At 39.9% G+C, this 14,688-nt stretch overlaps 1 protein-coding gene across 3 annotated transcripts in view; it reads left to right on the plus strand.

Annotated features, from left to right (window-relative positions):
- Positions 1–14,688, plus strand: part of blot (solute carrier family member bloated tubules) — a 28,878-nt gene that overhangs the window by 10,458 nt on the left and 3,732 nt on the right. Inside the window, exons 1-3 of one of the 3 annotated variants that reach the window (XM_018007620.2) lie at positions 10,518–10,689; positions 11,620–11,814; positions 13,254–13,485. In XM_018007620.2, the coding sequence (XP_017863109.1) occupies positions 11,677–11,814; positions 13,254–13,485 (370 nt within the window). In that variant the 5' untranslated portion in view covers positions 10,518–10,689; positions 11,620–11,676. Of the gene's footprint in view, positions 1–4,491; positions 5,119–10,517; positions 11,815–13,253; positions 13,486–14,688 lie in introns of those variants that run through there. The other 2 variants (XM_018007619.2, XM_089468782.1) reach the window with 2 other exon arrangements.

Below are 14,688 nucleotides of genomic sequence, written 5' to 3' on the forward strand. Positions count from 1 at the left end.
ATCTTGTCGCTTGTAGCTCGCCGCATGTAGCTCGTATCTGGCAGCCTGCAGCTTGTAGCTAGCATCTTGTTAACAACGTTTAGACTGAAAGACTAACCAAAGCGTTTTACATAATCTAGCTGCATGCGAAACTGTGTCAAGTCAACTGCGAAATGACAAAGCACCTGCAGCTGTATCTGTATCTGTATCTGTATCGGTACCTGATGGATCGACAGGTGCCAGGTGCCGCACGCATTGTCATGCTCGTATTATGCACTATTATGCTGAACTTGTTTCTATTTTTGTTATTTTTACTTTCGTTCATGGCGCTGCTTGGCTCCACAATAAACAGAGCCAAGAAACAAACAGACGATCCGCCTCTAGTTTTACTTTCCTTTCTTGCCAAGCGTCGCGACTTTCAATTATTAAATACACATACTAAGATACATAGACACACACACACACACACAGGCGTAGTCGACTCTAGCTTGGTAATTGACTTTCAGAAGCTAATCCAAATTACTCAAAGCTAATGAAAACATTTGCGCTGCAATTTGCTGCGCTGCAGCTTGAAATTCGTCACAGAATCGCTCATTAATTTAGTTGGAATAATTATTTGTATATATTATATATAGAGTTATTTATTTATTTACTTGCACATTCTTGTTAAATGGGAATCACATTTTGTGATATAATTGTGGCATTTGTTAATAGGCTCAGGGCTGCTGAGGGCACTCACCCGTACCCCCTTAATGCGGCCTTAATGTGCACTTTCGCTCCAACTAGAGGTCAAGCTGAACTAATGTGACGACTTCCCGGATTTGTGCAAAAGTTCAGCTGATTAAATGTTAGTCAAAGTCTATGTTGTCTTATGCTTTACGGAAGATCATTGGCATCGTTGATATAGAGTATAGTCGGGCATATGCTATAGGGTATGGCACTCGAAGTGTAACTAACTGAAATTTCCGTTGTCATTTGCTAGCCAAGTTTCCGGCTAATCTTAAAGGCATTTTCGAGCCAAAACGTGAATCGATGTTGAGATTATTTGACTATATTCGCACACTCAGATTGAAATACATCAAAGTCATTTCGGAACTTGAATATATGTATGTATGTAGCCTATCATTTATCTCTGCTTTACTTTTAGTGGATATTATTCTTAGACTATTATTTGGTAGATTTCTAGACGTTTATAGAAAGTTTTTAAATAGTGACACGAAGTACATATTATGCCAGTTTCATTTACTACTTTCGATTGATATCAGCAGAAAAGTTAAGACTCTCTATGGCTGTCAGTAGCATATGCAAAATCGTAGCTTTTCAACGAAATTCTCTCAGCTATAATTATAGAGCTACTAGCTATAATAATATATACTATAGCTCTTTGCTGCTATAGAACAAAGTCTTATTTTACTAATTCGCTGGAAATTTACTGGATACATTTAGTAGCTCCTCCAGAAAAAGATCTATAATAAACTATCCTGTAATTATTGCCTTCTTTCCGGTTCCTTTTTGCATATTAAGCAAGCGCAATAAGAGTGCATAAATTAAGCATATTTTTAGCAGACAAATTTGTTTTCAGCCGTAGCCAATTTTTTATGGATCCGGCTCTCGGTTTCCGAGAACTTTTCGACTTGAACAGAAAACAAAAAAAAAGTTTGGCTCATTTTATGGCCATCAACAACAAGAACTACAACAACAACAGCAACGAGTAAAAGCGCTTTTATTTTGCCGGCAAGTGCAGTTTGGGCCAAATAGCATGTTAATGTTCAGACTTTCAGTTCCAGACTTTGGGCCCAGTTTGAGTTTTGAGTGCGGGTCCGAGTCGAGTTTGTTGTGGTTACGCGCGGCTGCCTATGCCATCTGTTGGTGGCGTTGGTGGTGCTGTCGCTCTATTCGCTGCTGCTGCTGCTGTTGTTGCTGTTGCTTGTTGCTTTGGCATGTCAGAACCTTTATCGTGGCAGCGCCTGGCTACAATGCATCCACATTGTCATACTTAGTTTTTGTTGCTTTTCGCTCTTGTCGCTCGTTCGATTCGAGTGCACAAAGAAAAGCAACAGAAAGGCTGTCAAGAGCTGCGCTCGGTTCATAATGATGTACGTGCAGTTGCCGGGCAGTAATATTTACCTGTTAATAACCTGTAACTTAATGCACTGTCCGTCATTTGAGTGCCCTCTGTACAGGTCTGACTCTATACGTATGTGTGTGTGTGTGTGTGTGTCTGTCTGTCGCCTATTGCCACTTTCAAGTGCTATATAACTTCTCCGATTCCGTTCCAGACACTAAACTGACGCCCAGGTTTGAATGGTCCAGCGAATTTGGGCCCTTCAACATAAGTACTACTGTATATTGCTTGCCTATGCATATCGGGTTACTCTATCCATCCATCTATATCTGGAGCCGTCTGTATTTATATCTTTATCTGCTGTCTGTATCTGCAACCGCATTGCATCTGCATTTGCATTGCTTGCAAATCTTCCAGCGTGGCTGGCGCCTGGTTTCTTTTTGCAAACAAACAAAAAAACATTTTTTTTTTTTTTTCAATAATAAACAGCCGTAGCCGGCGTCCACTTTTTGGTGCCTTAATTTGCGTTAAGAGCCGCCCATAAACATTTTATACAAATGAAGTGGAGTTTTCTCTGACTACGTGTGTGTGAGTGTGTGTAAAATGCTTTCAAGATTGAGATACGTATCCAATGAGGGTGTTGCCTGCTGTTGGCCTGTTTCGTGGTCAGCAATGCCAACGAACTCGTGATAAAAGCTGTTGAACGTTGTTGTTGTTGTTGTTAAAATGGTTTTTAAACATTTTGAGCTGAGCTCATTGATTTGTGCAAGCGTGCATAATTATTTTGTAAAGTGTGCATTCCAAGTGATTGTGATAAGAGCTGTTTATTTTTAGTGTGTATGTGTGAGTGTGTGTTTGTGTGTGGAGCGCTTGTTTCCAGCAACTTGGCAAGATAAAATGTATGCCATCGTGACGATAAGATGCTTGACTTTTTTTTTTTTTTCTTTATATTTGTCAAGAGCAAAAACAACAAAAACAAACAAACACAGTCATTAATATAATGACACAACTTTTGTTTAACCTTTCTGATAGGCGACAGTCGATTTTTTGACTCACTCCACAAAGTAGGGGAAAAAACAAACGAAATTTGTATTGTTTCCATGCAAAATAAGCCTGATTAAACTCGTGAATTAATTTAATATCTGCCGAAAGCTATCTTAAAACTGTTTCTTTACATCTGACAGCAGATTAGCTGAAGACTGTTAGAAACATATGAGTGAAATATAAATGACAGAAGTTCAAAATATATTCGAGATTTTAATTATGAAGAGGAGACTAACCTAAAAAGTCTATTTTAAATTTGAATTTAAATCAATTGGAAATGATTTAGGAAAGCAACATAAATTCAAATAAAAGTTCTTTTACTAAGACAATGCATTCATTGGGAGTAGAATCAATAAAATAGATTAGAATTAAATCAGATAAAATATTTTGTGAAACATCAAATAAATAGACAATAAATATTTGCAAATTGTATTCAAATTTAAGAGAAGCTTATTCATGTTTGACAACAGCCTCTTGAAGACTCGACTCTGAAAGGTGAGAGTGATCTACTACTCGAAATCGAGAAAGAGCTATCCATCGTATATAGGAATGCAGAGACACTTGCCAAAGCTTTCAATGCAGCTTATGATTAACCTTCATAGTCTCCTTTTATCTATACAGCTTCGTCCCATTTCATATCCAATTTCATCCAGCCTCAATGTACTACAAATTGTGCTGCTCTTTAATATGTATAAATTCGTGAAATTTGTAACCTGAGCCATATTCATTCTGTGTTTAAACAGTTGCTTTTAATGACTTTGTTGGCGCATTTTATTTTTCATATATTCGTATACTTTCTGTGTTTTCACTGCCAGCCAGACAGAGAGAGATAAAAACGCAGAATACAACAACGACAACAGCAACAACAACAACAACAACAACAACAACGAGAATAAGTCGCAGCTGAATTCAGTTCAGTGAAATTTTGCGCAAAACGAGCAAACAGAAGTTATTGCCACATATTATATTTTGTATTGTATAATAAAAGATGAAATAGAATTTAATGAAAGTCGACCAGATATAATGTCATAATCGTGCATAATATACTCGACTAATTCCATTGTAGTACCTCGACTCGACTCCAGAATTGTGCCTTTCACTTTCTCGCAGACATATTTGTCTCCCAGCGAGAAATTTGCACAATTAGAGAGCGAGAGAGAGAGGGAGATAGAGAGAGGAATTTTACTTTCGTTAGTTGTGACTTTGTCTTGGCTACGAATTAGATTCGCATGCAAATCCAAGAAATTCATACAAAACCCTCGCATGTGAATCATTTCGTTTGAAAATAAGTTATAAGCGGATATTTCGGATTTCATGTGAATTTGTTAAGCTTTTGAACTCATTTATGTATATGTATGCCGTCCACTGACATTTGTCTCTGATCTCTCCTCTGACTTCTTTAGATCTGATCGATGAGCAGCAACAACAATTTGAAGAGTCGCAGCAGCGACGCGGCCCTCGCGGACCAGCTCAGCAGTTTGCCTAGAAGTGTACAGCCCACGGGCGCGCCCATCTACAAACACATATCCGGTGGCATGGCCACCTTGCCACGCCCCGACAGCGAGCATCGCCTGCGCAGTGATTCGAGCAACGCGCGCACCTGCGTCTACATCGGCGGTGCAGGTGGCATCACAACGGCGGCCACCCTCGATCGTCGCCAGCCACAGCGCATGTCCTGGCTGAATATGCGACGGGCGAAGGCGGACGGGGAGATGGCGACGGTGACGCCCTCGCCACAAACAACGCGCAGCTGCATCTCGACGGTGTCCAGTGTGGTGGACAGCGGCGGGGGGCGCACCACAGCCACCTCGGGCCGCATCAGCTCCAGCGGCATCATCACGCTCAGCGGCAGCAACAATACACTGAGCGAGATCCAGGGCTACCACGAGCACGACTTGCACGATGGCGTCTCCAAGAACTATTCCACGGTTTCGGCATCCGCCTCGGCCTCGGCCCATTCCGCGCACAACATAACCACGGCGAGCAATGCCAAGCTGCTGCCAGCGCCGGAGGATGAATCAAATCAGCAGGTAAGCAAATGGGGAATGGTATGGGAGGAAGGGAAACGGTCTGGGGATTTACATGAGAATGCCGTTTGCTTACGGGCTTTTTGTTTCGTTTATGGGAAACGTATTTTTATACTTGAGCCCATTTATAACCAGTTCGGAGCATTGTTGTCGGATATAGCCGACTGTAAAATTCGCCGGAGGATGAATCAGGGCAGCAGGTAAGACGGATGCGGGGAAGGTGCAGAATGTGTAGAGATTTTCATGGAATTGCTGCGGGTTTTTTGTTTATTGATTGAAAGTGTATAAATCTGAGAACCTAGAATATTGAAGACAAATGTGTGAAATACGCAGTTAGATTGTCGGTTTTATAGAAAATATCGTATAGATGAAAGCTATAACTAATGCTATATATATATATATATATATATATATATATATATAAACTTTATAAAATGCCTACACTATCTAATGCTATCTAAAATCTTGTTTCGACTTTATCAAATCGCATTTTTCAAATGTTCGCACAGCTTTAAATAACTTCTTCATTATCTCATATCAGATTATTTTCTGCTGTTGTCGCGCACAATCTAAGCACGAAATAATATATATAGATGCCATATAGAGTGTCTGCTTATCAGTGCTTCTTCTTTTTAGCCAGTCGTGAATGAATCAATTACTCACGCCACACAAACTTGGCGAACTGTTGAATAATGGTCAAAAAATTTGGAGTGTACGTGACCCAAGCGCCGCCAGTTGAGAATATTCTCAGACGAATCGATCGATTGGGGCGCCTAAGATCGTCTTAGATCTGTTTTATGCTCGACTCTACGTGTGATACGAAATACAGACTTATAATTCGACTTATCTAAGCGCAAAGCTTCCGTGGCTGTCCATATATACATACATACATACATATATGAATATGGTTTGCTTGTGACATTTTTTCTCATGCATTTATTTTCGCACTTTTTATTTGCCTTGCCTTGCTCATTAACATGTTGAGCGGCGATTACATTCGATGATCAGCTGAAATCGAAAATCTGTCAAAATAATCCAAACTTGTTTCCCTCTGGGCCTTGATAGCGCGCGAGAGAGAAATAGAGAGGTTAGGAGGTAGAAATAGGACAATCAACATAAATTTAGAGTCGTTTGTCTTTGCTTTTCCAGCAGCTTTTAATGCGACTGCTTTATAGGGTTGTCCGTACAACGTCGTAAAACTAGTTTCGGCATTAGTTAGTGCTCCGTTTTGAATTTGTTTATTTGGGTTAGTGAGGCATGGGCTGGGTTATGGCTATGTCTGTGGCAGCGGCTGTTGCTGGGAGCACAGCTGACCATCATTCATTTGCTTTCCTAATGCCTTCTGTTTGAGTGTGTGTCTAGCGGATTTTTCGCAATTTGCGCTAATTGCAACTCGTATTCATGTTCTGGGCATTAACGAGTGCAGAGTGCATGCAGATAATATATGCCAAAGAACTGTGCAAATTGACTTTAATTAGTCATTTCGTTTTACACTTGTCCTTAATTTGAATTTAGGGATGACTAATTGAGTTGTTATAATGTTGATGTGTAGAATTTTATTATAGACATAGTTACAGTTGGAGAAATTCTGACAAATTTTAAAGCTCTGTAAATGAAATATATATGTATGAAGATTATAACAGCTTAGTTTCTTTTTTTGTTAATATATAAACATTCAGTAAAAGGTAAATAATTATTTGATGTTCAGAGAAAAATTATCTTTCGATGAAGTTTCCTTTTTACTGATATTCGATATCAATAAATAAATAATTATAAATATTTTTCTCATAGGGGAGCATAAAATATTCGATTTTCAAAGACCTCTTATATTTTGATTTCTAAAAAAAAAAAAAAAAAAATTCTGAAATTTATCTAACATTTTATATATACAAACATTTTTAAATAATCCTATTTTGAATGCGCTTTGGTTTAGATAAGTTCAGAATTTTATTTTATCTGATTACAATTTCATTAATAAATACGAGTATAACAGTGGATTAAAAATTCGAGTTCGAAAATTTACACAATATCGAAAATATCAACAGCCTAAAAGCATGCAGCACGGCTGAAAGCCAAGATGATTGAAATAAAAATGTATAGCATACGCACAGGGGCAAAATGCGTTTGTCGCTTAAGTCTTTTGTGTTGCCACAAGAATGGTAAAGTTTGAGCAGAGCAAAGACATATTAAATGTTAATTAGTAAAGATGGAATATTTTTAAATAAACTCATAAACAGATACATAAATGTAGATATGTATATATTTGTGCATATATACATACATATAATTTACCCACATTCGCATTCCTAATTATAATTATGCACATGCACATGCACATGTGAATGTTTTCAAGACTGATTTGCAATTGCTTGCCACAGCAAGCAGCCGCCCAGTAGCAGCTCTGCTCGTTCTGCGTGTGGAGCGGGTGTGCATAGACACACACACTCACACACACACGCACACAGCTGCACTTGTGTCAGTTACTTCATCTCTTATGCCTTTTCGTTTCCAATTCGCTGATTAACAAGTTCAACAAAACGAAAAATGTGCAGCGATGTTTGATTTTTTTGTGTTTTGCATTTATTTTGTTTTTGCCTTTTATTTTGGTGCAAATTCGGCGACGTCAATTGCACGTTTTATGCGTCAAGCCGCCCCGTTGCCCCCTCTAGACATGGCTATATAGTTCGAGTTGATGACGGGCTCTTGGTTGATCGAGAGTGCCCGTTGATTACCTGGTTGACTGACTGGCTGAATGTTTTGGTGCGTTGGCTGAATGCTGATGACGTCATTTGCTGGCTGCATTCAGGCGGTGATACAAATAGTCTCAATTTCAAACCGGCTTCAGCATTTGCGGCTGTGCTGCCTGCTGCTTCTGTTGTTGTTGTTGTTGTTGTTGTTGTAGCTGTTGTGGGCAGCAATATGATAATTGGCGGTTATTAGAATTGCATGGACGAACAAGACTGTTGAAAGCGGTTCGAACAGTGAAAGTGGCCAAGATGTGAATGTGTGTGTGTGAGTGTGTATGATGTGTGTGTGTGTGCGCCGTTGATTGCTAGTAGAATTTAATATAGTGTGCGCGCTTCACAGAATCTCAGCAGACGACGACAATTGGGCAATGGGCAAGGCGCAACGCACGGAACACTGTGCTACCGGGTTGGGTGTAACGGAGCACTTGGCTAGTTAGCGATATGGCAGCTATATGGCTTCATGACTCCAATTCCTTTCACTTGCCCACTGATTAGACGAGACGCAACCAAAAATCGTAAAACAATAGCCCATGTCACACACACATCGGACAGAGGCAGACAGTCGGACAGACGGAGAGTCGGACAATCGGACAGACCGAGCGCAATGCTCCAGTGCCCAACAAATGCATCCCCCTTTATAACAGCACTCAGTGTAGAGTGTACGTTGAGCAAGTGTAAGTGAGTACGGACACAAAAGGGATTGTCCGAGCATACAAAGCATTCGTTCGTCTCTTATTCAATCTGTTGACAAAAGATTTTCATGCTGCCTTTGTGTGCAGCCTCCACTGCCAAGCAAAGTTGGCATTGTGAACGCATTTTCACACTCCAATTTCGTGCTGGGCTTCGACAATTGACAGCCGCATTAAAAACTATATAAATTCATAAGTGGGAGACAGCAACAAAACAGCTGAACAGCCTTCTTTGAATTCTATATGAAGTCGAGAAATGTCTGTCGAAATCAATTCTATGCTAGCAAAAGCATAAAAGTAATTAATGAAAGGGTTTATTTATAGGCCACTTTCAACAAAATTATTTTCTACTCTGCCTGGCTTTGGCTGCGGCTGTGGCTGTGGCTGTGGCTTTGGCCCACCTCATTTGGCTGCTATATTATTTTCAAATGAAGCACAATTTTAACGGCCACTTTGGCCATTTGCAATGCGAGGCACACAGAGCCAGAGCCGCCAAAAGCTTATGAAAATAAAGCAATTATGAATGCTAAACGAAACGTAAGGCGAAAACTCTAAATTCTATATGCCACAATAAATATACAAATACAAGCGCAAGCAGACAACGTGAGTTATTGCGGCAGAGCTTGTGTGACTGGAAAATACCCTGGAATGCTTGCGAATTTTAAAAAAGACTTTTACTGAAAAAGACTTTATATGAATAAATTTAGCGATTTGCTATGGCATTTTAGAAGAGGAGTAAGCCAAGTTCAAATCATAATATAAATAAATATAAATGAAACACAACATAGACAGTCTACTACAGAGTAGGAATCCCATTTCAAACATGCAATAAACCACAAAGTATTTGAATGATTACATCTATAATTACTCACATACTCATAAAAATAAACTCCAATCCCATATACCCCTTATGGCTACTTCTAAGGGGTAGGCGATACGTCAAGTGCCGCTCGCATAATGCCTATCAAATAATTCGGGTAAGTCACGCTCTCAACGCTCAGGCCGGCAATCCATCAAGATTCGACATATCCGCTGCACAGATAGCTTTATGGCCAGCCAGCTCGATCAGTCAATAGATATATATATATACTCGCAAATTTTATTGAGTTGGCCAATAAACGCAGCAATTTGTATTCGCATTTCCGTGCTCAGCTCGTAGCTGGCTAATGCCAAATATTCAGCACATTATTTCTTATGCGATCGGCTTCGAGTCTCGACTCGACTCGAGGTCTGCGTCAGAAATAATATTTTTATTTTCTATTAACGCGAACCAAACAAGACGCTCAAGACTTTAATCGCTTACAGTGTGTGCTGTTAATAATGGGACCCCGGGATCGGGATCGGGCTCTAGTTTCGCTCGCATGCTTACATAATAATTATATAAAAAATTATGAAATTATGCTGTGTGTCTTGTGCGCTGCTAAGAACGTGTTAAAACGAAATTCAATTAAAGTGTGAGAAGAAGACGCAAACGAAGCCCCAGTCTAATGTATGGGTTCTCTTTAGTTTGGCTTAGCCCACTTCCTGCTCTGCTCTGCTCTGCTCTGCTCACGAATTAATTATGCTCACGATATGAGAACTGGGAATGAATGGGAGCCTCAGATATTTCTAAACATCTTCAGAACTTTCGCAGTCGCAGCTCGTGGGCGTTTGATGTTTTTTCTTCTTTTTATGTTTTTACAAGTGAAAAGTAGATAAGGAATAATAAAAGTAGATAACTGAGAATAAAAACATAAAAATGTGTTTAACAAGACGCAAAGTGTATCGGAAAGCAAAGAAACAACACATGGCCCGCCTCGTTCGTTGACGCAATGAGAATTGGTGAGGCGTGCCAAACGAAGCAGGGCGCTTCGGCAGAGCTCGGCTCGGCACGGAGCGACACGGCACTTGAGCGTTAACTGCTCGCAGCCAGTGTGCGATGTAGAAAGCCACGCTCTAGACTCTATCGACTGGGCCGGCCGGAGTCAGTTCTGCATTAATGAGAGAGCAGTTCGGTTCATGCTCGCTCGCACGCTACGTGTGGTCGCCCCCAGTGTCAGTTGCCAAGTGTCTCCCCAGTCCCCCGCCTCGTCAACCCCCGGCGGTACCTTTAGCTCGTAAAGAGCTTCCAACTGTGCACAGATTCAGCTTCAGCTGCAGTGAGTGTTTGCTGCCTTTCCATTTGGTGTTTGATTTGAAGAGGAAAATCATATATAAATCGTCGTCTGTTCAGCACTGCTCAGTTTTTTGTAATGGAAAAACTTGTTTCATGTTTTCTCGATACGAATTTTCCTCTCCAATCAAAAGTCGTCTGCGCGCGCGTTTTACGTTTTGGGCAGTCAGTCGCAAGTCGAAGCTGCTCCGATGCGGAGTGTTGCTCGTGTGAATACGAATAGACACGGGGAGTGTCTGTGTGCGTGTGTGAGAGTCGAAATTTGCCGATCGATTGCATTTTGGAGTGCATTACGCATACGCCGCGTGTCGCGATTGCCAGCTCAATGCTCAGTGGCCACAATCCATATCTAATAACAGACGCGCTGCAATTGACAATTGACTTCGTTTACGGAACCAGCACGCGTCGGTGTCAGCTGTGTTTTGTTTCTTCATAAATTGTGTGTGTGTGTGTGTGTGTGCATATTGTTGTTATATGATGCGTTGTTATGGCTGTGACGTTTTCGCTAAAGACATTCAGTAAGCAGTTCAGGGCTAAGCAATGAAGGTGTTGCCAATTAATATTTAAAGCGTCTGGCTCGTAACGTGATAACTTGTTCCACATATATAGACGTATACATGCGCACGCATACATATGCGTTTCGCTGTCTTGCTCAGCCTTTTTGTTTTCTTAGCCAAAAACAAACTGAAATGTTAAATGTCGAGGCTTAAAATACCGATTAAAAAACAAAAACAAAAATAATGAAATATAATAATCTTGTATAAACTTGAAAATATTCACAAATATTCACATTAATAATGCCACAAAAAATAATATAAATAAAATATAATTTTACCTGCTCTTGATGGAGCTTTAAAGTGTTTTCAAAAATCCGACGTTAATAAATCTCTGGAAATTCCTTTTAATATCATTTTAGTTTACATAAGTTTTGTATAAAAGCAAGTCTAAGTAAATTACATGCAAATCATATCAAATGCAAGAAAATGACAAATTCTGTTGCACCTACAAACAATATAAAATCTGTCCAAAGATGGAAATACCAACGACTAAATATCTAGCCGATTATCTATATGTTGTGCACGAGGATGTACCCTTCAGATATTATCGCAAAGTAAGTAATGTGAATAAAAGAAGGAATGAATGCGGTAGATAAATTCGAGATATATCGAAGTTGAATTATCTAAGAAATTTTGTTTTGTTATATATTGTTATATATACATAGAATAACATATGGAAGGGTTCTTTACTCAAACAGCAGAGCTTCAGTAGATATATATGATCTCTATGAAATAGTATATAGCTCCCATATGATATTATAGTTAAATCCAGACAATTATGCAATACATATCTACTGTATACAATCTATGTAATTCGCACTTGACGTGTGAATTACCGATGCCTATAAGCTGAAAGATAAATAGGTAATAGAAGCGGATCAACAAGATTGTTTACATTATCTAGATCATATCCCATCTAAACTGTTACATGATGCCTGTCAAAACGATAATACCCACTAAAAATATGTGCAAAAACAAGCTGTAAAAAGATGAAGTCGTAAATGTTAAAGTTTTAAGCTTGGTTTGTATTGTGTTTTTAAATACTTTACATCTGTATAAAATCTGTCGATATATATCTATATTTTTATATATACACATGATATTTAACGCTTATAAACATATAATATTAGGCTCGCTGGGTAGTCGGGAGCTTAGTCAATGCCTATAGATGGGTGTATTTGAATAGCGCGCACTCAGCTGAGCTGCGAGCGGCTTTTGTTTACATTTTCACTGTGCGGTTTTCGCTTTATTAACTGCGTTTACTTGGGCGTCACGTCTGTCCGTTCGTCCGGATAACCGAGCGTCGCGTCGCGTCGCCTCGTCTCGCTCTTGAATGAATTTCACTTAAAAGCGTTCCCCAGTAGTGGCAAAGCGATTTTTATTTTTTATGTACGTTTTATTATAAATATAAAAAAAAATCTTTTGTTGTTATTTTAGCTGCGAGCTGCAAAGTTTTATATTTGAAAGTACTCAAAGTCTGTTATAGTTGCTGCTCTTATTGTTGTTGTTGTTGTTGTTGGCGTTGGTGTTTTTGCTCCGCATCTAATGGGCTTATGCGGCACATTTTGCAGGCAGCGGCATTTTGGTCTGTGGGACCCCCGTAATGGGCCGCACTTTCTTTTGCTGCTCATTACGCGCTTAGATAAATATGTATGTATATATTGTAAGAACGAGCTCAGGTAGGGGCCAGCTAACTAGTATGAGTGAGTGTGTGTGTGCGAAATGGAGCTGTAAAACAAATAAACAGACTGACAAACGGACAGACTGGCAGACAAATTATTAAACGAATTGAAGAAAATTACACAACTTAAAAGCGGAAGTGCCGGAAATGAGTTTTGGATTGTGGGTGGCGTTTCACCTTTTAAGTATTCGCCAGCGGATGCTTGTGACACCTGTCTGTCAACACACAAACACACATATATATATATATATATATATATGTGTATTACCTATCATATGACTAATGTACTTCCCCATTTTCAACTCTTTGCAGACCAAATGCTCGGTATTTCGCGGCCTTGTGCTGTGCATTTGCCTCAACGTGAGCTATGCGAATGTGGTGCGCTTCCCACGCGAACTGGACCACTATGGCTCGGCGTATCTGGTGCCGTATGTGGTGTTGCTGTTTCTAGTCGGACTGCCCATGATACTGCTCGAGATATCTGTGGGTCAATTTCTGGGGCAAGGAGCGGCGCACACCTGGCGTGCATCGCCCATATTCAAAGGTAAGCAAAGGGGATTGACTAACAATGCTCTAAAAAGCTGCATGAGATGCCAAAGCTGCAGTCCTCTAAAAACTATGAAAGCTCAGGCTGAAAGCTTGCAGTTGAGTGCACTTTTTATGGCAACAGCTATATCGAAACAGCTGCAACAGGTGGCAAAGCTGCAGTCCTGTGGAAAAGTTGTAAAGCTCATGCAGAAGACAAAGCTCTTGCATTTGGATGCAGCAATAGCTATTACGAAAGGATTTTGTTGACGGAAGTGCAGCACTCTAGGAAAAGCTTTCAAAAATGTTTAAAGTTCATTTCCTGGCAATGGCAACGGCATTCACATGCTTCACAAGTGCAACAGGTGGCAAGCAAACAACCCTTTTGTGAATCGTAAAAGCTGCAGTCCTTATGAAAAGTTCTAAAGCTCATTGCGAAAACTTGCATTTGGCTGCACTTTGACGCATTTCGTTTACAATTCCCAAATTGGAATTCTGCGAGGATGTGGTATATAAGGCGATGGCCAGCCATATGCTGTTGGGGCGGTCGTGTGTTCCGCAGTAAAGACGGTTGGACACAGCCCGTCGAATCCGCACTCTGAAATTGTGTCCGTTTGGTTAACGCTTGTAGAACAACAACAACAACAAGAACTACAAACGCACAAACTATAATCAAACGCTGCGCAAACTTTCGTCATTCTCTGATGCTAAACGCAACATGCTAAATGTATAAGGCACAGAACAACTATTAATATACTATACATGTATATCTGAATAAAATGCAAAAGTTGAAACTAGAAATCACGATACGCAAAGATAATTGATGAGGAAGACAAAAGATACTATCTGACCAAAAGTATATCAATGCAAACAAAAAAACATATAAAACGCATAAAAATACACTAAAAAAATGAACAATGAAGTAAACTAACTTAAATGTGACCTAGTAGATTAAAGATATCATCATCGTGTTATCAGGACAAGAAAAAATCTCTCAGAAAATCTAAAAAAAAATATTAAAAACTGCAAAAATGCATTGGTGTGTGTGTCCCGTTCGTGTAATCGCTGACACGTCAATCGGCCACACAGACTCCTGGACCGGCAGTCCTCCCCTTCACCTCAAGCCGAGGATATGCTACGGATAACGCTTGGCCGACTTGGCGCGTCCACAAAAAATAACCATAGAGACGTTTAAGGCAAATTCTAAATGAACAAAAGTATA

Source organism: Drosophila arizonae, chromosome 4 (genome assembly GCF_054131065.1).
Source record: "Drosophila arizonae isolate 15081-1271.41 chromosome 4, UAZ_ARI_1.0, whole genome shotgun sequence".
Taxonomy (NCBI): Eukaryota; Metazoa; Arthropoda; class Insecta; order Diptera; family Drosophilidae; genus Drosophila; species Drosophila arizonae.